The sequence below is a fragment of the Diadema antillarum genome, unplaced genomic scaffold (assembly GCF_040938485.1).
Source record: "Diadema antillarum isolate AM-2024a unplaced genomic scaffold, OU_Dant_1.0 scf00000164, whole genome shotgun sequence".
NCBI lineage: Eukaryota > Metazoa > Echinodermata > Echinoidea > Diadematoida > Diadematidae > Diadema > Diadema antillarum.
Genome location: NW_027271053.1, coordinates 800,637 through 827,537, shown reverse-complemented (window position 1 = coordinate 827,537; position 26,901 = coordinate 800,637). Strand labels below are relative to the sequence as shown.

Genomic DNA, 26,901 nt, shown 5'->3' with positions numbered 1-26,901 from the left:
AACGCCAGAAACAGTACTACTAGAATAACATTGTGTGAGTTACTATAAGGACACTATTCAGATTCCAATGAAAGAAAGTACAAAAAGTGGAATTTTAAATACGGATGAAAAGGGAGAGTATTGAGGGAGTGGCACCAATAAATAAATCAAATTTCAAACGAAGTACGGGATTTGCTACCAATATCAGCAGCCGTTTTGAGAACGCATGAAATATGAAGCATCATTTACCTCTCACTTCACTGTACTTTTAAGATTCAATTGCATTTTCAGGTTTTTCTGTCTGTCTGTATGCCGGTCTCTCTCTCTCTCTCTCTCTCTCTCTCTCTCTCTCATATTTATCTACATGAGACGATATAAGATAGGCCTACTTTATGTCCATGTCAGAGGACCGAACAAAAGAGGCCGCTTAATTATATCCTAAGAGTGCAGTTTGAAGTTGGTAGGGGAGGGACCGGTAAACAAAGAATAATAATAATAATGATAATAATAATAATAATAATAATAATAATAATAATAACAATGATAAGAGACGTACGTGAAACATACTGAGAGTACACGTATAAACCAAAATGAATATACTGAACGCTAACCGAATCCATACTGAAAAAGTCGTTAACGCTCTAATTTTCCATAGCAGATTGGCTGCAAAGACATAAGATTAGTGAAACAACAAAAAAAAAGAAAAGAAACAAAAACAAAACTTCCTTCCTTTTCTCGCATCTGAACCTCTTTACTATTTGCATCAAATCTCATCGCCTCTCTGACTTGCCAGCTAGATAGATTAGATAATTTACGTTGCATGTGTCTCTACGTGTGAAGAAAAGAAAATGAATTTGCGAGCGATGATGTAAAAGAAACCAGACAATTATGAACAGTGAGAATGGAACCAAAACTCAAATGTTGTTTTTGTTTTGTTTTGTTTTATGAGTGTGTGTGTGTGTGTGTGTGTGTGTGTGTGTGTGTGTGTGCGTGCGTGGGGGTGTGTGTGTGTGATTACGATAATGCATCATGCATCATAATATACCTCTTTTCCGACAAGGCCGGTTCCGACACCACCGTCCAGTATTTTGGCATCTTTGTTGCTCATCAGCTCGCTCATTTTCTTCGCCACCTTTCCCGGTCCGAAATATTTCAGCTCCGCGATTTCCTATCCCAAACGAGAAACCAAGCACGGATATAACAACAATCGCATAGTATCACTACAATCACTCCTCTTTTTCCTGCCAGTTTTTTTTTTCTCTTATACATTTTCCTCTTCCAACACGCATGCGGCATCGTTGGTTTAAGTATGTCACATAAACATTATGAAGAGAACAGTTGTTAGAGATTGATAGGCAGTTGTATTGTAAACAACGTCAGTATGTCCGTTCACTACTCAGGAAAGCGAAAACTGAATATCACTCGAAACAAGTTAATGACTGTGGTAAAGACACGAAGAAACTCTTTCAGGTTGTAAACAAGCTTCTTGGCAGAAAACAGAAATCCCCTCTACCTGAGCATGATTCTGACAAAGAGTTGGCTAACCAGGTTAATCGGTTTTTCGTCGATAAGATAGCGAATATACGCTTATCCTTACCATGTGTCCGTGTGGTTAAAAGTGAAGCTGAAGTCGCAAGTACTTCAAAATTAGACTCACTAAATCCAACCTCTGTAACTGAGGTTAGGAATATGATTATGAAGTCTCCAAATAAGTCATGTGAATTAGATCCTTTTTGTACCGATCTGATTTAAAAAATGTGTATCAGTGACTGCCCTGCCATTACGAGCATAATAAATGGCAGTTTTGCAGCAAATGTTTTGCCAAATGAATTGAAAACAGCGGTGATATTTCCAACCCTCAAAAGACCTCATTTAGATAAGAACATGTTAAACAATTATCGACCAATTTCAAATCTGCCATTAGTTAGCAAAGTTATGAAACGTGTTTCCTTTTCACGGCTACGAGACTACTTGCAGGAGAACTGATTTTCTTGATAGCCACCAATCAGCGTATCGCCCTGATCATAGTGTAGAGACATTACTTACTGACCTAACTGATCAATGTTTGAGACAAATGGATGCTGGGAATATCACTGCAGTTGTTTTACTTGATATGTCGGCAGCTTTTGATACTGTTGACCATTCCATTCTCACCCAAACTCTCAGATCTGTTGGTGTCACAGGACTTGCATTAGAGTGGTTATAATCTTACCTTACCAGCCGTTCACAATATGTTAAGATCAATGACAGTAACTCTGATCCGGCTGCACTTACTTGCGGAGTCCCGCAAGGGTCTGTAGGTGGACCACTTCTATTCTCACTAAATCTTTCAAGGATTAGACACATTTTTGAAAGACACGACATTCAGTAGCACTGTTATGTAGATGATATACAAATATTTGTATCCTTTTCACCAACCAGGACTGAACTCACTGAAGCTGTAAAACGATTGGAATTATGTATTGATGATGTTAAGGCATGGGTGGAAAGAAATGGTCTCAAATTTAATGACAGTAAGTCAGAATTTATTCTGATAGGATCCAAACAGATGTTGTCTAAAGTGAATTCTGATACATGTTTTGTTAGAATTGGCAATAGTAATATCAAGCCTTCGAACAAAGTTCGTAATCTTGGTGTTGTTTATGATGCAAATCTGACATTCAAAGACCACATTTCATATGTATCCCAATCTGTAAGATTTCATTTGCGTAACCTGGGCTCAATTCGGAGATACCAAGTAGATCAGCAGCAGAAAAAACTGATGCATGCTCTTATTTCGTCTCGTCTAGATTTCTGCAATTCTCTGTTTTGCAGACTTCCACAAAAAGAACTCAGTAAACTGCAACGTCTTCAGAATTGTGCCGCTAGATTACTTACTTTCAAGAAGAAAACTGTGCATACTACCCCAATACTTCGGTCCCTACACTGGCTTCCTGTAGAAAAACGTATTAACTTCAAGATTCTTCTTCTTGTTTACCGTACATTGCGCAAATTTGTCCCTGTCTACCTTCGAAATACTCTTCATCTTCACCAACCACCACGTAATCTCCGTTCATCAAACTCGCTAAAATTACAGGTACCTCGAATCAAGCATAATTGGGGGGATCGGGCTTTTTCATATATGGTCCCAAAACTATGGAATGGCCTACCAAATCTCTTAGAGAAGCATCTTCCATTGATAGTTTCAAAAAGAATCTCAAGACATATATTTTCAATTTAAAGTGACAATATTGTATACCTGTATGTATAGTATGTGTATGTATATAGGCCTATTGTTTGTTGGTTTATTGTCTTGTTATTTTCTATGATACTGCTGTAACGTGACATAATAATATGTACTCTGTTCTATAGCGCCTTGAGTATCTTTTTTTAGGTAGAAATGTGCGCTTTATAAGAGTCTCACTATTGTTATTATTATTTTGACTCTTTCATCCCAAATCCGTTATTCTTTCGTATTTATTAATATCATTATCTAAGTTTTTATCCGCGTTGAAAGGTTATATTTGCTTGGTTTACAGAGCAATATCGAGGAATCTTTTCAGAGTCATTACTCCTTCACCCGGCTGCTTCAAATTAAGAACAAGCAAACAAATCAAAGCCAGACTTCTAAAACAACTGCGTCAGTGTTACAGAGTCCATGTGGTATTATGGTGATATATAAGTGACAGAGTTGACAGCCATTTTTCCTTGTCTTCTTTGATAGAAATGACTATATGACAATGACAATGCAAACAAGCCGGTTGTTTAATTTGTCTGGCCACATGCCATACAAAACAACACCGTGCATGGTGTATGTGGTGACTTGCACTGAGAATATGAAATTGAAGCATGGTATATCTACCTTATCGTAGACGCCATTCTGGACCCATTCGTCGTAGTAAGCTCTTCGTTTCTCCTGCTCCAAATTCATAAACTGCCTGTAGTTGTCACTGTAGATGTAGCCACATCTGTCCTCCATTTTGTTCTTTTTTATATATTTTGTGAGTCCTGGGAAAGTATAGAAGACTACCCTGGAAAGGGAGAACGACCGTGCGACGACACTTCTTCCATCTAAGGTATCATACAACGTATGGGGTGACTTGATGAGCAATGTTCAAAGTATTTTGTATTTGTGTTTGTTTATTGAGCGTAATACGGAAGCTTAAAAGTGCCATCCAGATGACGAGATAAGAAGACGAGAAGACAAGTTAAATACCGAGAAGCCGAGTTTCTGAAATTCGGCAAGTCGACTTATTTAGGTCAAAAAGACATGATAATGAGTTGTTGGAACTCGGCAAGTCGACTTGTTCGGGACAAGAAGTCAAAATGACAAGTTCTTGAAACTCGGCAAATCGACTTGTTTAGAACAAGAAAACAAGATGCCGAGTTGTTGAAACTCGGCAAGTCAACTTATTTTGGACAAGAAGAGAAGATGTTGAGTTTTTGGAACTTGGAAAGTTGACTTGTTTGGGACAAGAAGTCAAGATGACAAGTTGTTAAAACTCGGCAAGTCGCTTTGTTTAGACCAAGAAAACAAGATGCCGAGTTGTTGAAACTCGGCAAGTCAACTTATTTAGGACAAGAAGACAAGATGTTGTGTTTTTGGAACTTGAAAAGTGGACTTGTTTGGCACAAGAAGACATGATAATGAGTTTTTGAAACTCGAAAAGTCGACTTGTTTGGGACAAGAAGTCAAGATGACAAGTTGTTTAAACTCGGCAAGTCGCTTTGTTTAGACCAAAAAAACAAAAACAAGATGCACTTACCGAGTTACAACAACTGGTTATCATGTCTTTTTGTCCCAAACAAGTCGACTTGCCGAGTTTCATCAACTTGTCATCTTGACTTCTTGTCCCAAGCAAGTCGACATTCCGAGTTTCAACAACTCGTTATCATGTCTTCTTGTCCCAAACAAGTCGACTTCCCGAGTTTCAACAACTCGTTATCATGTCTTCTTGTCCCCAACAAGTCGACTTCCCGAGTTTCAACAACTCGTTATCATGTCTTATCGTCCCAAACAAGTCGACTTGCCGAGTTTCAACAACTCGTTATCATGTCTTTTTGTCCCAAACAAGTCGACTTCCAGAGTTTCAATAACTTGTCATCTTGACTTCTTGTCCCAAGCAAGTCGATATTCCGAGTTTCAACAACGCGTTATCATGTCTTCTTGTCCCAAACAAGTCAACTTTCCGAGCTCCAAGAACTCGTCATCTTGTATTTTTGTCCAAAGCAAGTCGACTTGCCGAGTTTCGGCAGCTCATCATCTCGTCTTCTCGTCCAATACAAATCGACTCAACAACTCGGCGACTTGTCTTCTTGACCTAAACAAGTCGACTTGCCGAGTTCCAATAACTCGGCTTGTCGGTATTTAGCCTGTCTTCTCGTCTTCTTATCTCGTCATCTGGTTGGCACTTTTAAGCTTCCGTAGCGTAACGATACGGAGACAAGGTGCGTGATCCCTGAGGGTGGGGTGGTACTGTACTGGGGAAATGTGCGTGGGAGTCTCCCACCTCCCCTGACGATATGAAAGATACTTGACGGCTGTACGTTGGTGCATTGTATGTATGTATTTATTCACGAGTATATGTGTGTAAAAGACGAAATCAAAGTTTATCTTATAAAAATCAGTTTAGATATGGCTGAGATATCTAAAAACAACGTAAAAGAAAGCTATTCTAATATATGGTGGGTCCCAAATTCTATTAGGATCGCTTTATTTTGGATATGTCAGCCATTTCAAAACCAATCTTTATCAAATAAACTTTAAATTCCTCTTGAAATCATATGTTCTCTTATATTTCACTAGAAGTTTCTCATCATCTAAAAAAAAAAAAACACCTTCAAAAAGGTTGGAAACCTGAACTTCCATCTTAACGGAAACTGTACCATCCCTTTTAGCTCACCCTGTCCACAAAATCAATTTAGAACTGAAAGATGGACGGACAACCGGAAAACATTATGCCTCTGGTAACACTTTGTAGCGGAGGCGCTAAATACTAGTATGTTGTATATATATATATATATATATATATATATATATATATATATACTGTATATGTGTGTGTGTGTATGTTATACATATATATGGATATACACATATATGTGTATATTACATATATATATGTATTATTATATAACATATATATATATATATATATATATATGTGTGTGTGTGTGTGTGTGTGTTTAATGTTGGACAGGCTTCTCGGTCGATGCCATGACGCCCAACGGTCCTCGTCTGTTGCCACACGAGTTTAACATTTTGGAGTAGCAGATTCCATAAATCACGAGCACCAAAACGAAATTATGACAAAAAAAAATATCGTACATAAATTCCTAAATGATACAATTTCACATTCCTACAGCCATATTAAAGCCCCAAATGTCACGGAAGTTGCAGAATTCGTTTGACCTCATTTACCTGCACGTCTATTTCAGAGATGATGATACAATGTATCACGCAATGTTTAGAATAAAGGTGAAAATGCGGACGCCAACTTGATGACTGTATATATTGGAGTTTTACCATGCATGATATCGTCCGTTTTGTTAACCTAGTTTGATATCATATGATCTCTCACAGTCTCAACAATCTTATCTATTTTCAATAAATCATTATATCAATCACTTCACTCTCTCCTGGCACTCGACCTTCCACTTATACTTGTTAAAATCAACAATCCATCTCATTTATGATCATTAATGATTCGAAATTCTTGATCGAAAAGACGGCAATAAAACTTGTACACACTATGTCCAGTTTACTAATGCATTTACTCGTTTTATTTTTCTCGTCCAATAGTAAACCTCTTGTATAATAAGTTTGTTCATCGATATTGTTAGAATAATTATATATAGGCCTATATATATATAGTGCGATCATGCTGATACTCGTACCGTACGCCTCTGTCATCGTAGGATGAATTATAGTCGAGACAATGTAGATGACAAAAGATGTCGCACGAAGCCGGCTATTACGAAGCTGTCGACCTTGGTCTTCCTCAGCTTTATTATCTGCTAAGCAGACGTGTTAGTTACTTGGGTGTCTTGTGGCTGCTCACGTCTGCTTAGCAGATAATAAAGCCGAGGAAGACCAAGGTCGAAAGCTTCGTAACGGCCGGCTTCATGCGACATCTTTTGTCATCTACATTGTCTCGACTATATATATATATATATATATATATATATATATATACAGTATATATATATATACAATGTCTATATATATGTATATACTATATATATATATATATGTATATATTATATATATATATATGTATATATTATATATATATGTATATTATATATATATATGTATATATTATATATATATATATATATATATATATATATATATATATACATGTATATATATTGATAGCACTTAGATTTGCCAAAGGCCGGGAAGTAAATGATAGTAACATAACATTCGTTTTCGTTTGATTGATATAACAGCAAACCTGACCACAAAAGTGGCGTAAACAATGTGATATAAATTTGTTCGTGCATTGTCAACCACAAAAAAAAAGTACATCACAGTGCATGGGAGTGTGGGATTGTAACCACATTGCGTTGTGGAAAGGAAATAATTGGAAATAAATTGGAACAATTTTTATGTATCATTGCGGCAAGATCATATAGTTTCAGTTAGTTCATCAAATAAGAATGAATGATTATAAACCAGTACAAGTGATACAGCAAACAACTCAATTTGGTTTGACAGAATGTGCAGGTCTATCCTTTTTTTGTCCCCGCCGAACGAGTTCGAGCAGGGGACTATGAAACGGGCTCCGTACGTGTGTGTGTCCGTCCGTCCGTCCGTGTGTCCGTGTGTGCGTCCGTGTGTGATCAAAATCTTCAATTTGCTACTTCTCTGTCATTTATGAGCCAATTTTGATTCTGTTTGCTTTATATGATAGCACTACAAGGGAGCTTTGAAACTTCTACACAGAATTTCAGTCGTGACCTTTGACCTTGACCTTTGACCTATATTGTACATTTTGCTACAAAATGCTACTCCTTCGCCATTTCTAACCCGATTTCGATTCCGTTTGCTTTATGTGATGGCACTAGGTGAGGGCTTCAAAACTTCTACACAGAATTTTGACCTTTGCCTTCTTTGACCTTTGACCTTGATTTTTTACCTATATTGTACATTTTGCTACAAAATGCTACTCCTTCGCCATTTCTAACCCGATTTCGATTCCGTTTGCTTTATGTGATGGTATTAGGTGAGGGCTTCAAAACTTCTACACAGAATTTTGACCTTTGCCTTCTTTGACCTTTGACCTTGATTTTTGACCTATATTGTACATTTTGCTACAAAATGCTACTCCTTCGCCATTTCTAACCCGATTTCGATTCCGTTTGCTTTATGTGATGGTATTAGGTGAGGGCTTCAAAACTTCTACACAGAATTTTGACCTTTGCCTTCTTTGACCTTTGACCTTGATTTTTTACCTATATTGTACATTTTGCTACAAAATGCTACTCCTTCGCCATTTCTAACCCGATTTCGATTCCGTTTGCTTTATGTGATGGCACTAGGTGAGGGCTTCAAAACTTCTACACAGAATTTTGACCTTTGCCTTCTTTGACCTTTGACCTTGATTTTTTACCTATATTGTACATTTTGCTACAAAATGCTACTCCTTCGCCATTTCTAACCCGATTTCGATTCCGTTTGCTTTATGTGATGGCACTAGGTGAGGGCTTCAAAACTTTACACAGAATTTTGACCTTTGCCTTCTTTGACCTTTGACCTTGATTTTTGACCTGTATTGTACATTGGCTATAAAATGCTACTCCTTCGCCATTTCTAACCCGATTTCGATTCCGTTTGCTTTATGTGATGGCACTAGGTGAGGGCTTCAAAACTTTTACACAGAATTTTGACCTTTGACATCTTTGACCTTTGACCTTGATTTTTTACCTATATTGCACATTTTGCTACAAAATGCTACTTCCGGCGGGGACATATATTACGCACCGCGTAATTTCTACTTTTCCTTGTTTTTTTTTGTGTGTGTGCGCGCTCATGTATAGCGATTCAAGTTTTGGTCACAAAAATACATTCAGAGTTCAAGAAGAAAAAAATATCGAGTTCGTGGGTTCTGACAAAGTACAAATAACATTTACAGTATTTCTGCATTCTGCTATCATATGACACACATAACTCGAGTTGAGGACTGGTGACCGCACACGAAAGTTTTACTTTGCCATGGTTTATAATAGTTAAATTCTTCATATTCGTCAATATCACGGGTTACACGTATAGAGTAGTAAACAAGTACTCGAAAAAATGCGCAGTCATGCACTTTTATTTGTTTGTTTGTTTGTTTGTTCATTTTCCATCTGAGAAGATGGCTGGATATCCCATATTCAGATACGTTAAGCTGGTCTTCCATCACTGTCCATGGGGTCCAGTTGGATTTGAGGTGGAACCACTTCACCGGATTAAACACCCTGCTCTTTACTCTCTCAAAAAATCGAGTGAAAATATTCACTCTTAAAGGAGTGAATATAAAAAAGAGTGAATTTAGAGTGAAGTTGGAGTGAATTTGGAGTGAAAATGTTCATTTTCACTCATTTTGGAGTGACCTCAAGGATCACTCGAAGATTTTGGAGTGATCCCTGAGGTCACTCTAAAACGAGTGAAAATGAACATTTTTACTCCAAATTCACTCCAATTTCACTCTAAATTCACTCTTTTTTATATTCACTCCTTTAAGAGGGAATATTTTCACTCGATTTTTTTTTTTAGAGAGTACGATGAATGAATGAAGCGGGATCTTTTACGTGCATGAGTTGTTACTCTCTCATACACGGGACCTCCATTTTATGTCCTGTCCGAGGGACGGAGTATTTTGCCTCTTGCCAGAGGGGACGGTATGCTCACACACAACATTGCTCAGTCCAGACTCGGGTTCGAACCCGGGCCGCGTGATCGTAAGACAGACGCGCTACCGACTGAGCCAACTCACCGCCCACTTGCGACATAGCAGAGGTATATAATAAGTATACAGAAGAAGAGACAGTGAAAAATACACTTCTTATCTTGGAGTTTGTTCGGACATAATATTATGTCTTCATTCTCTCTGTATCGGAAAAAAATCCTTACATCCGTATTCATAACATGAAATGAATAGGCCCAATAATAAGGTATTATCTATCTAGGGTAACATCTTCAGTGTTGCCCCCGCTTTACCAGAGGGTCCTGCCATTATTAATACCCGAGCGTTGCCAGGTACCCATTTACAGGATTCATACACCTTATTCGACAGTGACATAGTGGGTAAAACATCTTGTCCAAGGACATAAGCACTGGGCGGAAATCGAACTCGGGTCCTCCGATTGGGAGTCGGGAGTCTTAACTTGAATTCTGAGAGCTCTGAGTACATTGTAAAGAACATGCGAGGAACATACAGAACGACCAATCCGAATGGAATGTAAAGCTACTTAGGGGGGGGGGGGGGTTATTGACAAAAGTCGAGGGAATTTGACGTTGCACTTCAAAGTCTTCTGAGGTTATATGAATATTCCCCCATACAAAAGCAGTCATTATCTGTTATATGAGTATGTACTGCCCAAGTTCTTGCATTGAAAGAACAACAGAGAGTGCGCCATAACGATCCATTCAGAAGTTATAGAGATTTAAAACCTAACACTGTAATTAAAGACCTTGTGCGTCAACTTTAAATGGCTACATAATCTTATTTACAATACTGTTAATATCAATATGGCCCCATCGTGTCCCTGTGCATACCCGGAAACGTAGTCCACGTCCTGTGAGCATGTTTTGCTCGTCACAAGACTTTCGACAGCTTCCTTGAAATAGAACCCTTCCACCACTTCGTCCAAGAGAACCCGTCTCATTGCAATCAGGATCAAACCACCTGCAAAGTAGAATTTAGTTGAAGAATCAGTCAGACTATCATTGCATTGAGAATACACCATAATTTGCAACACATTATCATCAGCATACAAGGAATAGATAAGGAAATTTAGAAACGGGACCTGACATTTTGATGTAATGAATCTATCGTCAAAATGATTCAATATTACTGAATCAGGCGTTTCACTTTTTTTTTCGGAAAATTGGAGGATGAGAATCATTGTGATATTCTCATACCAATGCAAAGGATGAAGAAATTTTATCGAAGTAATAGCAGTTAATATAGATAGTTGGATTGTAGTTCTGCATTATTACTATGAAATCAATTTGATTTGATATCAAATCAGATCAAATCAGATGAATTCATGACAGCAAACTGGGTTTTTTATTTTTCCTTTCCTTTCCTTTTCCCCTGTAAGTGCTATCAGTATATTTTTCACGACTGCTTATACTCAGCACATCAAACAGTCGGGGGGGGGGGGGAGCCCCCCCCCCCCCCCTCGACATTTTCCACGACTATTCTTTTCTTTTTTTTTGACCACGGTGTTCGCTGACTTTTTACTTTCAAGTCTCGCACATCTTTTGGCACCATTTTCGGGCATACCGTTACGATGCTGCACGACCTGTTATACATGCCTGTCAGACCGAAAATGGCTAAAAATGTGATTTTGGGTACAAAGTCTATGCAAGTGGACTTTTCTCACCTTATTCATAAAGATATGATGATTTTCACTTTCAAAGGCTGAAATCAATTAATTTTAGCATAATTAGAAAAAATAGATAAGGACAAACTAGCGACAGCTTACTGAGTTTTACCAAAAATATGTTCAAACCGAAACCACTGAATTGTGATTACCATAAAAGGTATTTCTAATGCGAGGTTTACCAAGAGAGAGAGAGAGAGAGAGAGAGAGAGAGAGAGACTTTTGATTCCCAAACCCAGATTTTGCCTACCCAGGAAAATTATTATGTGGGTGTAAACGTAAATCTAAGTGTAATTATGTGTATTCAAATTAAATATTGCAACTGCACAGGGAAATTGATTAAATGAAATGAAATCTGTAATTCTGAATCATGTTATACATGCCTGGCTTCACCAGTCTCACGACGTCTTTCAGACCATTCCCATCACAGTGACCCGGAAGGAATGTTCCGCAAGAGATGGCGGCATCAAAAGAATCTGCAAGATAATCGTTATAGAGCCATTAATTGAACAATTATTATCGTCACGATGACGAAATGACCTTTTAGTGAAGAAACCATTAGCACTGTATCACTATGCGATTGAAAATAAAGATGACAAGAAATGACAAGATATACATCAGACCTGATCGAAAAGGAAAGATATATGCACTCACACACTGACTTACACAAGATGATATTAATATCTGTGTGTTTGTGTGTAGATATGTTTGTGAACATACGTTGATGCCATTACAATACTTTTTGACTAACATCATACAGGGGTTAGGGCAATTACCACGATCAGTGAGAGCGTAAGAAGCCTTTACACATAATAATCGTTCAATACGCCACTTTATTATAGTTATAAGATATAATGCATACGCACTCATACATGCAAACATATATACATATTATAAGCAAACATAATCTGATTCAAATGCAAAGGGACATTATTGTTTAGCGAACCGAGTTGCCCGAGACCGAAGAACATTTTACTGATTGAACTGGATTTCACAAGGGTTCGGTCTTTTATCTCAAAATCTTTACCTGGCACAGAGGCCGAAGGTCGAGTTGAAATGGAATTGCACGATGGTGTCCCGTGCATTTGGAGTGATACTAGCTAGAATTATAGTGTATAACAGAGCACGTACCATTTGTTATAGTAGATATAGTATATTTACAAACATAGTATATTTACAACTCTGTTTCATATAACTTATTATATTTTGGATCAAAAATGTATCCTATCCTCTAGAAACTTGATAGATTGAAAGAGCTTCACGTGATAATAGTTATTTTCAGCTATACCAGAAAGTTGACACTCCATAAAGTACTATTTGCAAAATGATGTCACAAAGCAATTCTGAAATTGGGCGCATTGCACCTTTGTACCCGTCACTCTGTGTTATGTAGCATTTTTTAACAATCATTGTGATATCACAGAGCAACTCTGACATCAAGAATGGAAAGTGATATATAACTGAATTGTCTACGCGACGGGTCGCGGAAAAAGCGCTAAAAATCGAGAAATACGCCGTTTTCTTGCGGGATATTTTGATTATAGCAAGCCGAGAGTGTGATGATATCAAAGGTCGTATGAGTGTACGATCTTTGATGGTATCCACAAAAGCAAAAAAGAAAAACAAAATTTACGTACCCCCTAGGCAATTACCCCTATGATTAGTGTCTACGGGAATTATTCAATGCAAGGGTTGAATGCAAATGTCTACTGCACCAGTATTCGGCCACCAACGAGCGCCGCAACGTCCCCGGTGCAATTTTGCACCAACAGTGTAGAGCGCGATGCATTTTCAGCGGCCTTGCACACGCATTGACATTGAGCACGCATATCGTGCAGTGTGACTGCGACCGAGCAAAATGCTCCTCCAACGAAAAAAACAATCAATGTTAATTTGAAAAATCATCAAATATCAAAGGTCGTATGAGTGTACGATCTTTGATGGTATCCACAAAAGCAGCAAAAAAGAAAAACAAAATTTACGTACCCCCTAGGCAATTACCCCTATGATTAGTGTCTACGGGAATTATTCAATGCAAGGGTTGAATGCAAATGTCTACTGCACCAGTATTCGGCCACCAACGAGCGCCGCAACGTCCCCGGTGCAATTTTGCACCAACAGTGTAGAGCGCGATGCATTTTCAGCGGCCTTGCACACGCATTGACATTGAGCACGCATATCGTGCAGTGTGACTGCGACCGAGCAAAATGCTCCTCCAACGAAAAAAAACAATCAATGTTAATTTGAAAAATCATCAAAATACGGGCCAGTTTGTGATGACGGAGAACGAACTTTCATAAATCTAGAAGGACATAGTCCCTCAAATAGGCCTAAACGTAAATTTCGGAATTCTTACGAACATTTGAGCAGCGAAGTCGGATCGTTGGGGAGTTTATGTCTTCGTATGGTAGCGGAAAATCGCAAAGTGAGAAACGGGAAATTTTCGGAATGGTCACTATACCATGTTATAGTATCATGTAACATTCACAGGTTTCGTTATATTATAACGAAACCTGTGAATGTTACATGATACTATAATTCGACCAATCACAAATCTTGTTATGAATACACGCCTTACTTTTATATAACACACGCACAAACACACACACACACACACACACACATATATATATATATATATATATATATATATATATATATATATACATATATATATATATATATATATATATAGAGAGAGAGAGAGAGAGAGAGGCAGCATAGAATTCATGCACACTCTTAAACAGAGCGGGAATGGGGTTTTAATTTGGATACTTTTATATATATATATATATATATATATATATATATATATATATAATTATTTACTATTTTCAATATGCATGCACGCAAGCCCTGCGGTGCTGCCCCATGCTGTAATAGCCAACCTGAAGAAGGAGGCGTGAAAGCTTATTAAAAATGCATAGGCATTGATGTACAGCGATGTCCATTGGTGTAAACTTCAATCCTTGTGTAACTGTGTATGTAAATAGAGCATACTAATTATATGCTATATTGACAGACACAGTGACACAAGGGTTATACACTTTATATGATACCTGTACTTACTATAAAATATCGACATATTTTTGATATGTATAAAAATAATGAAACCAAGAAATGTTTCGATACTCACTGTCCTCAAGAGGAAGGGGCTGTGGACCAACGAAAGACTCGAGGAGTTCCTTGTAGACGCCCTTGGACCGAGCCACATCAAGGCTAGGCCCCGACGCGTCTACTCCCGTAAGGTTCTTGAAGCCATATTTATTGACAAGCTGTCGAGTCAGAAATTATAATTGAATTAGTCAAGTTAAGTTGTAATGAGATTAAATTTTCATTCTATCTTTGCTCTCTTAATGTACCTAGTAGTTGCGTAATGAATTTCAGTTGATTTATAATGTAGAGAGAAATCGATACAATAAATATATCCAAATTTGAAGTAAATATAATTTTATTACTCATAAATTATGAATAATCCTTACTCGTTTCTCTTTTGCATAGCAAACAAACCTTAACTTAGATTAAGAAAAAAGAAATCCTTGTGATTATGATAAAACATGTATTATACAAAAAAGTAACAAAAAATGAAGAAACGATAGTCTTTAACGCCTGCGGATGGGGTTCGAGTTATTTTATAAAATGATTTTTACTAATCGTCTCGTTATGTTTATTTTTACATCTTGTATAGTTGGGGGAGGGCTTGCAATGATTTCTTGTTCCCATCCATATTCAATGAGCTGTCCAATATGACACAAATGCTGGCAATCAGACCATTGAGACAACGTTTACTGACTGTAAGGACGAAAATTATATCTTCTGTTATAGTAGTCATAAAGGTTCAAAATGATCTGCCAGGGTAATCACATTCTCATATCATTCGAGGGATATCTCTAACACCTTATCACCCCACCCCATCCCCCTAACTCATAATCAGGCAGGTCAAATGTGGTGATTATGACATTACAGACAATACATCCACTATTTTTATATGAATGACAAATGATTAACTATCCAGCTTATAAACAATGACTTAGGCAAAATGTCAATTCAAGCTCCTCTTGCTCATAGGAGTGATATAAGATGGGTTTGCAATTCATTCCTCGACAGATACACTCTTTGTCCCGTCCCTTTAATACCCGCGATCACGAATCTAATACCCTTATACCCTGTAGTTTATACTTTGTAGTTGAATTCGATTTCCCAAAAACAAATCTTACCATAGCCTTTTTAGACTTTAGGAAAAAAGATTAGGGAGTGAGGTTAATTTATGTAAGTACATCTATAATAATAACTGTTTGATGGCAAAAAGGGAATATGGTGTGTTACTTTGAAGTTTATACTTTGTAGTTGAATTCAATTTCCAAAAACCGAAAACCTACATAACCTTTGAGACTTTAGGAAAAAGAATTAGGGCGAGAGGTAATTCATGTAAGTAAATGATGACTGTTTGATGGCAAAAAGGGAATATGGTGTGTTGAAATGATCACCAGTACATGCTATTGACATGATGATAGTACCATATGATATATCATGACGTCCATGACCGTCATCACAGTCACAATCTATGCGCCCAGTCAATATTTGACAGAGCGCCATGGTAGCTCTCTAGAGAATGGAAAGAAAAGGTTATCGGACAATGAACAATCGAAAAATAATAATGTGCTTTATCATTTCGAGTACTCTTCATATATATCATAATTACGTCAAGTCCCATTTATTTCTCTTTAGTAGAAAGAAGTGTAGTGATAAGTCAGGGTTCAGTCGATAGGTAAGATAGAATCCTATATAGAAACCCTACTGGAAAGAACAGTGTCTCGCAGTGTGAAACACAGAGCGAACAAATTGTGAACACAGTGTTAAATTCGAGCGTTTTCACATTGGATTGTGTACACGTTCTGATACAATTTGAGCGTTTTCACATATAAGTGAACATTTCGTGAAAACGCTGTGGGACACTATGTTCTCTCCAGCAGAGAAAACAGAGAGGGGGAGAAAGAGAGGGAGGGAGAGCGAATGGAAGTTATAGGGAGTAATCAAATAAGAAAGAATGAACACGTTGTAAGCCCCAACAAGATCAACGGTAAAATGGAAAATATAGAGCAAAGATTTTATAATACTCGACAATCATAAGCAAGCTTCTGTTCGTTTATCGATCAAATAGCTTTAAACCCGAAGAGAGCGTCGACATATACATTAAAGCCAGCCAGGTTTCACAGTATTGTGACTTGAATAAATAAGGTATAGACTCTATACTCAAAACAACTGAAAGATACCTGCATTTAAGATAAAATGTATGTTGACCTCTATTGATGCCTTTTGGTCTGTATACATAACTGTATCACTAAATACTTCTGAAAAAAAAAAACCATTCAAAACATTCTTACTTTTTCTGCAAGCTGGTCAGCTCCACCTCTATACACACAAAATGAAAATCCTTCAAATAATCTTTATTCATATTCTAGCTGAGACATCATCTTGTAACACTTTAACTGAACGATAGAAAAAGCTACGTGCCTTAAAAGGATAGTATAGCTTTAGTCGAGACCTAACATCAGGTTTATAATTTTTTTTTTGTGTGATATAATGAGAAACCTCTCATGAAATATGAAAGAGCATGTAATTCCAAGAAGGATTCAACGTTTATTTGATGAAAATTGGTCTTGAAATGGCTGAGATATAAAAAAAAAACAACACACGATCCTAATAAAATTGACAGGCCACGACTTTTGTTAATATCTCTTTGTTTTATCTTGTGTTTGGATATCTCAGTCATTTCAAACCGATTTTCATCAAATACACTTTTGATTCCTCTTATAGAATATTGCTCTTTGACATTGGTAGACTGGTTCCTAAATATCTCGCAAAACGTATACAAGCTGACTCCTCACCTCAACTAGTACTGTGCTATTGCCAACGATTCCATAAGCTAATACTATAAGCAATGAATGGCATACCTTATGGGGCATAAGGCACGGCTTAGCACGGAGTTTCGTAAAAAATAAGAAAAATGTTTAAAGATATATGTATGAAGCATATCTTTATGACATATTTAGTGATTTGGTTGTGTATAGACCAAGAAGCATTTAAACATATTGATTGCAGGGAATCTTTAAGGAGAATGGTTAAAGGGATGGTGTAGTATTGGTGGGGATGAAAATTGAGCATTTAATAACTGTTTGCAAGATACTGAAAAACCACTTATGAAATGTTACAGAGCATATCATTTTAAGAGGACTTCAAAGTGTATTTGATGAAAATCGGTTTTGAAATGGCTGAATTATCAACAAAAAAAGTAAAACAAAGAGACCCTAATAAAAGGATTTCCTGTTTTGGAAATCTCAGCCATTAAAAAAAAATCATAAAAAAAAGTTGAATCCCATCATATTTCGTATGAGGTTTCTCATTATCTCACCAAAAAGGTTAGAAACCTGAAGCCAGGTCTCAACTAAAACCATTTAGTCCAGTGGATATAGAAAAAATCATGCACTTTATGGTAAAAGCACCATACTTGGTACACATGTACATGATGCCAATACAAGTCATTTCTGATATGGAAGCCACTCTGATTCTCCCTTTGGCGGCCGTGGCGGCCATTTTTCAATATGGCCGCCATGTGATATAGCAATGCTGTGTATTTTGGAAACTATAAGTCCGATTGTCGTGATTCTTGTACCAAACTATAAGTTTTGAGGGTCAAGGATTCCAATAAAATAATTTTTGAGAGGATAAAACCATGGCAACCTACTTATTGGCGGCCATTTTGAAAAAAATATGGCCACCATGCTGGATATAACATATCCTTAAAACGTATGGACAAAGGGTCATGACTCTGGTACCAACTTATATGTTTTGGGGGTCAAGGATTCTGATAAATTCAACTGTAAGTGAATATGAATCGTTTCATCCTACGTTTTGGCGGCCATTTTAATAAATATGGCTGTCATACAACAGATAATGAATATTGCATATCTTCGAACTCAAAAGATATATAATCATGATTCAAGTGTAAAAGTATAGTTTTTGGGTGAAGGTTTTCAATATAATGATGTTTTAGCAAAGTGAATAGGTTCATCACATCCTTTGTTTTGACGGCCATTTAATAAATAGCGTACGAGTGTTATGAAAGCGGGATGCCCATTGTGGATTGATTCTGGTGTAAACGTTTGTTTTAGGGGTCAACAATTACTTGTTCACTCATTTTAAGTATTCTAATGTGGAACATCTGGGCATATTTAACTTTGTAAGCATTTTGGAAAATATGCTCAACTTCCTTTATAGGATTTCTGTGTGTACAGTGTATGTGAAAAACATGATCTTCACAATTTCATGTCTGAAGTACATTTTAATCAAGATTATACATTTTCTAGAAATATAGACTCTCGCTTTCTCTGGTCCCTGGACTATGGAATGAAAATCATAGTTTCCAACCAATATGGTATATCTGTTTTCTTTGGAAACATGACACTAAGTGTGAGAAAACTTCTAAAACTTCTTGGGTCACTTACATCAAATGTAAACACACTACATGTATGTCTATAAAATCCATGATTGACCAGGCTGTTCTGATACTTATAACTACACTGAATCTCATACATCAAACGATAAAGTAAATAGTGGCAGTGGGCAGGTCCTTCTGGTCCTGTACGGGTAGAGAGACGTCCCCGCCCTCCACGAGTCTCCCGCTGCCTTGCGGGCAGTTTTTTGGTTAATCAAAGGCTAGGGAGTAAACCTTATCCAAATCCGGAGCGGAACTCCTAAGGCGGTTAGGTGTTGTAGTTCATCATCTCTCCGGCAAATATAATAGGTATTATACAATACATCTTTATAGGTTTACATCTAATTGTCATTTGCAGCTCCACATGAGTCTACTAGCAAAATATAAACTACACTTTACAAGAAAAATTATGCTAATTTATGAATTTAAGGAAAACCTCAAAGAAATACAAATTTTTAGGTTCATAATTATTGGAAGATAAAACTGCAGAATAAAATATTCAGTAAATCGATCTTACTTACCGGCACCAGTAGAAATACTGAAGAAGTTCTCTAAAGCGCACCTGCATCTATATATGCATTCACGTTCATCACCGCTCATCAATGGATGATCAGGAACAATAATTGTTTTGGATTGTCAGAGCTAATTCGATTCCTTCATATGATTTCTTATAATGTTGTGTAACTGTTTTGACAAGGTTCATACTATGAAATAATGATCAAGAACTGAAAAAAAACCTTTAGAAATCAGTAGGTCTTATAAGACTGCAATTATCATGTCTTTGTGGCTGGAAACTATGACAGTACACTAATTGTACTCTCCTGTCTATGCATCCAAAATTGGGGGGAAAGTCTTCTTTTCCATTCTCACCATTTTATTCTACCTTTGATATTCAACATAATTATCTTTAGTATTCTAGGTATGCAACAATTGTACTTATGTGATGTTCAATACCTACTTGAATAGTGAATGTGATAGAGGTATGGTCAATCAACAACAATCAATGAACAATAAAGAACTAAACGCCGCAACAACATAGGAGGTTCATTTACCAATAATAGGTGAACGATTCTTGTCAATGGGACAATACATATGGCAAGTGAGGGTGTATATATAATATATACACTACAGGTTGGCCCCTCAGAAAATGGAAACGAATATTTTTTCAAAACCAAAACGAAATTGTCCAATTTGGTTGAGTACTTTTCTTTCTAGACATGTTTTTGTTAATCATTAATTTCTTACTTTATTTTATCAAAGCTCAGCAACGGAGACTACTCAACAATTGAAGGTCTATTTTCGACAATAATCCTATTCAAACATTCCACATTGTGATGTGCGGCCTCGATTCTTTGTTAGTCTCCCAAGGCAGTGGCTTTTGTTCGATGCTGAAATTTGTTGAATTGAGCTAAGAAATTTACGCTCGACCCGTCTTTACAAAAACATCTGTAGAATGAAAACTACTCAACCAAATCGAGGGATTTTGGTGTCATTCTTCTTCTAGATAAATTCTCTACAACTCTATGTCATTCATTTTGGCATCAAAGTAATGCAAATGTGCAGATATTTGCGAAAACTCGCGTTTCCGTTAATTCTAGGCCACACTGTATATAATGTGTGTGTGTGTGTGTGTGTGTGCATACTCTATGTAGTGCATCAGTCATATTTATCAAAATGGACATGAAAACGAAATGTGTTAGTTCTATTCATCAACAAATGCTTGTTTAAAATCATTGACCCCAATTAGTTTCAAAGACGTACAGTAAAGTATATATTGCGGTGGCCATGTTTTAAAATGGCAGCCAAAACATAGGATGCGATGGTTGTATACACGAAAAGATGTATCCATTTAAATAAATGAATCTCAAAAACATATTTTTGTTCCAGAATCATGAAGATGCATCCATTGGTTTTAAAGATATATGAATAGAATGTAGAGCGGCAGCCACGTTTAACTGGAGGGAGGCCATATTTATTAAATGGCCGCCAAAACAAAGGATGTGATGAACCTATTCACTTTGCTAAAACATCATTATATTGAAAACCTTCACCCAAAAACTATACTTTTACACTTGAATCGGGATTATATATCTTTTGAGTTCGAAGATATACAATATTCATTATCTGTTGTATGGCAGCCATATGTATTAAAATGGCCGCCAAAACGTAGGATGAAACGATTCATATTCACTTACAGTTGAATTTATCAGAATCCTTGACCCCCAAAACATATAAGTTGGTACCAGAGTCATGACCCTTTGTCCATACGTTTTAAGGATATGTTATATCTAGCATGGTGGCCATATTTTTTCAAAATGGCCGCCAATAAGTAGGTTGCCATGGTTTTATCCTTTCAAAAATTATTCTATTGGAATCCTTGACCCTCAAAACCTATACTTTGGTACAAGAATCACGACAATCGGACTTATAGTTTCCAAAATACACAGCATTGCTATATCACATGGCGGCCATTTTGAAAAATGGCCGCCACGGCCGCCACAGGCAGAATCAGAGTGGCTTCCATATCAGAAATGACTTGTATTGGCATCATGTACATGTGTACCAAGTATGGTGCTTTTACCATAATGTGCATGATTCACCCTATATGTGGTCTATATCCGCTAGACTAATCCTTTAAAGATTTATTTACAACGGACACATCATTATTAAGATGGTTACGGAATGTCAAATTCACGAAACAAGAATATCGCTCGGAACAACAAATGCGAAATACGGAACACTGGGGATGCCATCACGTTACAACACTACTGTATATAGGTTTCTTCACAATCATCAATGATCATATCCATTATGAAATAATATTTTTGGTGGAGAATTCAGTAACGATACAATCCCTTTACCCGCCCACCACCTTGTAAAAATCACATGGCATTGGAATGATACATAGAGAGATACAAAGAGAGTTTTATTCCTGTTTCAGCAAAAGGAAGTCGCGTTTAGTTTTAAACACAGGTGAAAAGGGAGACACCATTACATTGTCTGATTTGAAAAGAAGTATGTTGTTGTCACCAATATTAGCAATTTTTTGAGAACACAATAATTATGAAAAAATTTTCTACTCTAAGAGTCGTATTGCATTCTGACCTTTGTGCTATTTCTATCTTTCTATCTGTCTATCTGTCGATATGTATATATATATATATATATATCCACATCTATTTATCTTAATATTATCTATCTCCATAACATAAGGCGATACGGTAGTTTTGTATTCGATTATTCTTATATGAATACCTTCAGTGAATAATAAAGTAAAATGAAATCAGTTTGGGAGGAACCGGTATAACACGATAGTTTTTTTTAAATAAATGAATAAATGCATAAACATTCTTAAACCCTTAAAATATATAAAAGCAGACTTCTGTATACAACACGACTCACAATCTCAATACAATCTCGACCTTCCAGCATGGTTGGCCGCTGGGCAAGACACAGAGTATTTCAGGCCCCGCGTGAAACGCTCTGCCGACGGGGCTTTGGGTGTACGTTTTCCCTTCTTGAGTGGCAAAGAACCAATGAAAAAAGTGACGAAAGACAAGAAAGGGGAAAAATGATCATACATATAGCGGTTAGCAAATTGAATACTAGCTGCGGTGTATTATAGCAGAATTGAAATCATCTCATGTTGTTACTTGTGTTGTCAACTGGAGACAGCTTTTAGTTGCGCTCGTTCTGTCTGGCATAACTTTTTGAATAATTTAATGCACCATGGTGTATCGGGCAAACACAATTGCAGAGCCTCATTAACCTTTGTGCCATGCATGTGTTTCCTATAAGATAAGATAGTTATTTGTACTCTTCTTCTGGTTCTTGCGTAACTTACAGCTGTATTGTTGTTTCCTTTGTAAACAACTTAAATGTTCATGAAGAGTTCATTTTTTTTTTATTATTGTCTTGCAGGAGTGGGTGTCTGACGTTCTGTATGGTCCTTATTTCTTTTCTTGAATTGTATTATGATAGCTAATTATACAACTTATGCACATGTTATAACCTTGTCTGCAGCCTTATTCAGCGATTTTTTGGTGCATGTGCCGGGTGGGTGATCTTTTCTAAAGAAATATTGCCCGCTTTTATGTTCAAAGCGAACATAAACTGTTTCATGTGTATTTAATCAGATCTACGTTCGAAATAGGGCACCTCGACTCCCGGAAAAAGTTGAATTCAGGCAATTAAGCAGAAGATTTTACATGGAAGTTAATCGTGCAATGACTTTGTTACTATCTTCCAGACAAGACAGTGTGAAGTGAAGATATAAGGAGCTAAGTGTCACGTGTAGAAGCACAACGTTATGAGCGCATTCACAATCTCACACTCTAACCCCCCCCCCCCGCCTTTAGATGGTTAAAGGGACATTCCAGACGATTTTCATAATTTCACATCATGTAGTACATAAATCGACAACTCCATATACAGATTTGTAGAATTTATTGTGGTTCTTGAAAAGAGAAACAATTAGTGTGAAAAAACCTTAAACAAATTACACTGAAAAAGGATGATGACATAGGAGGTTCACATATTTCAGAAATGTCGCAGTGTAATTCCATTACAATACCGATTGCTTGCAAGTTCACCTGTGTATAATCTATGCATGCCTTCGTCTTTTGTTCTGCTTCCTTGAGCCCCAACTCATGCATTCTTATGGTGACTCTGCCATGTCATCATCCTTGTTCATTGCAATTTGTTTTAAATTTTGAAAATATTCTTATTCTTCATCCCAATTATCACAAATTCTGAAACTCTGTCCTCAGTGTAACTAATTTATAGTTTGTTCAAATGTAAAAATCTGAAAATCATCCGGAGGTCTCCTTTAACTGTTCAAATATCAAATAACAATCCGAAGAAGGCTGATACGGTTGCTTTATATCATAGAACTCACATGATTTACAACTGAATTAAAAACAATATTACATAATAGCATATCTGCTTATATGCATGACTATTATAATCATACAACGCAATCGTATAGAAATAAAACCCCACTTCTCCAAATGTTATTGACGTATATGTGTGCAAACTGGTCGTCAACGATAATCAAAGTGCTAATCTGGCTTTGAATCTTGCCCAGCTCTAACATTATAAGTGGACGAGATGAGTAATAACTCACGACTGGTCCTCAATTGGCTCAGCTAGTAATGAAATAAAAAGAAAAAGAACAAAAATGGGTACATCGTATCGCTATATCCTTTAACAGAGTGACCAATATCAAATGACGCAAGTGAAACCGTGCCAGATCACTGCGGAAACGACCCTGCGTATATCACTCCATGTTATTACGTTACAAAAACTTTTGTGTTTTTTTTTTCAACCATAATTCCATCTCAGGTATACACGTCACGTCTTATAAAAACACACCAAAAACATAAACAAGTGAAAAAATAAAACAACAAAAAAATTAATAAATAAATGAATATAGATAAAAACCAAAACGGATCCAGTGATGGTCACAGAATTACATTCATGTCGTGAAAAGCCTTTAACGTTCTATGTGGCAGTACGCAGATCGGCTACATGGACATACAACTTTCCGCTTTCTTTCTTTCTTTTCGTTCTCTTTTCTCGCATCTGAACCTCTTTACTCTTCGTACATCATCTCAAGCTATTTTGTTGTTATTCATCCATCACAAGAGAAAATTTCTATTAAGTTATATGAACCAAACCAATAGATAAATCACGTTAGAAGCTGGAAATTAGGAATGACTCTTAGATGATAACTCACATAATTATGTGAGCGATGATGTAAGAGAAACAAACCGTCGTGCATACAATGACAATGAAATCAAATCTCAAAACGCATTCTTGTCATTATTAGAGACGATGTATACATGAGGACGATTACCTCTTCTCCGACAAGTCCAGTACCCGCACCAACGTCTAGTATTTTGGCATCTTTGTTGCTCAGTACCTCGTTCATCTTCTTCGCCACGAGTCTCGGTCCGAAATATTCCTGCTCCACGACTTCCTATCCCAAACAAGAAGCACAGATACCAACCATCATAGCATCACCGCAATTATTCCATCTTTTTCTTGCCTCACTGTTTCCCTTTCACTGACTACTTTTTTCTTTTTTGCACTGCCAATACGCAGTAGATCCTCTAGGCTGGTGAAAGTACTAGTATATTGTGTAGAAACGAATAAATAGAACAATTGGCTTACGACTCTCTCCATTCTAAATCTGTAATGCTCTCCTATTCATTAACCATTTTTATTATTATTATTATTATTATCATTATCATTATTATTATTATTATTATCATCATCATCATTATTATTATTATCATTATCATTATCATCATTACTATTACTATTATTTTTACTGTTATTATTATCATCATTTTTATCATTATTATTTATTCACACGTGGAAATTGTCATCGTTGCGTACCTCAGAGCGTTAACGAGAAAAATTTGCGAATCTCTTCTTCCCCCGAATAAAGGACAAACATGGAATATCTGTGCCAAGGCGTCAAAACGTATCTAGGGGCGTCAATGTTGCAGAGAGAGTCTATGTGGAATATCTAATAGCATACCAACAGACTCCATAGCCATTTTCTCCTTATCTTAAAACAATAAAAATTCAAAATGGCTAAATGACAATGCGTGAAATAAAATCAAAGAGTTGAGAGCTTGCAAATACGCCGCCGTTTAGTCTGACCGCATGCCACCCGTATCGTGATCATGATTCAGGAGCCTCTTTGCTGTCTTCAGCGAGCGTGTATTAAGGTGTGTTTTCGGCAAGTCAACTAGTCCGAAATTCGGACTATAGGTGACTTGCCCCGAGAACATGAAGTTGAAGGATGGTACCTTGTCATAGTCGCCTTTCTGGACCCAGTCATCGTAGAAAGCTTGTCGTTTCTCCAGCTCTAAATTCATATACTGCTTGTAATTATCACGGTATATATCGGCAAATTTCTCCGCCATTTCTTCGACTCCTCGGCAGATCAAAGTAGATATACCCTGGAATTAATCTGAGACCGATCGTGCGACGATACTACCTCAATCGACGCAGGTCTACAACGTATTCGTGGCTTGATCAACAATGAAGTCTTTTCTACTTGTGGTCCGGAGATGGTGGACTTTATTCTCTCACTTGTGCTGGATCCCGGGGCTGGATCATTGATTTTATTGAGCGTTATCTGTGGCGGAGACCGGTCCATGACCCTGAAATTGGAGGGTTGGGGAGGTGTTCACTATGATTTACGCCAGAGAGGCGGGGGGGGGGGGGGGGGGGAGCTCCAACCTCCTCCTGGTGACCCAGGCCTGACGATTATGGATACCATTCCTTTGGAAAGTTACTTAACGGATATATACATGTTGTAGTATTTTATACATGTATGTACGTATGTATTTATGTATATTATGTATATCATACATGTATGTAGGTCTATTTAATGTATCCCTCATTATAATGATATCCTTTCATGCCTGTTAATGATTTTTTGATGTGTCCGAATAACGTAACATTGTTAATTGGATATTGGGGATGCTGAAAACAAAATGGCAGTGGATAAAGATGTGTTATACACCATGACGACATTCATGGTATAGTGCACTTATGTATCATGAATGTCGTCATTCGTATACGATTAATCCATGCGTGTGTTTTTTGTGTTTTTGTTTGTTTGTTTGTTTGTGTGTGTGTGTTTTCGTTTTGTTTCTTCTATTGACCTCAGATCATGCGAGCGACGGCATGCAGAACATTTGAACTCACTCAATGGGAGGTACACGTGCACATGATGTTTGAAGGCCCTATACAGAAGTATGATTATCATACCATGAACTCTGACACGCAGATGAGTTGAATCACACATTGAAGGTTACGGTTACTGTATC

At 37.0% G+C, this 26,901-nt stretch overlaps 1 protein-coding gene across 1 annotated transcript; it reads right to left on the bottom strand.

The window, feature by feature from the left end:
• Positions 1-10,674: 10,674 nt before the first annotated feature.
• Positions 10,675-25,989, bottom strand: LOC139722370 (methyltransferase-like protein 27). Its single transcript, XM_071633676.1, has 5 exons — positions 25,873-25,989; positions 24,909-25,031; positions 14,693-14,831; positions 11,940-12,032; positions 10,675-10,853 (listed from the first exon to the last, which is right to left on the bottom strand). Exons 1-5 carry the CDS (start codon positions 25,987-25,989, stop codon positions 10,675-10,677), a joined length of 651 nt encoding a protein of 216 aa, XP_071489777.1.
• Between the last annotated feature and the right edge of the window lie 912 nt (positions 25,990-26,901).

What these genes read in the sequence shown, in the direction of transcription:
- LOC139722370 (XM_071633676.1), bottom strand. Translation starts at nt 25,989, where the DNA reads ATGGCGGAGAAATTTGCCGATATATACCGTGATAATTACAAGCAGTAT. An exon ending in AGAAAGGCGACTATGACAAG is followed by an intron (nt 25,032 to 25,872) that starts GTACCATCCTTC and finishes TGTTTGGGATAG; the next exon opens with GAAGTCGTGGAGCAGGAATA. An exon ending in CTGGACTTGTCGGAGAAGAG is followed by an intron (nt 14,832 to 24,908) that starts GTAATCGTCCTC and finishes CTGACTCGACAG; the next exon opens with CTTGTCAATAAATATGGCTT.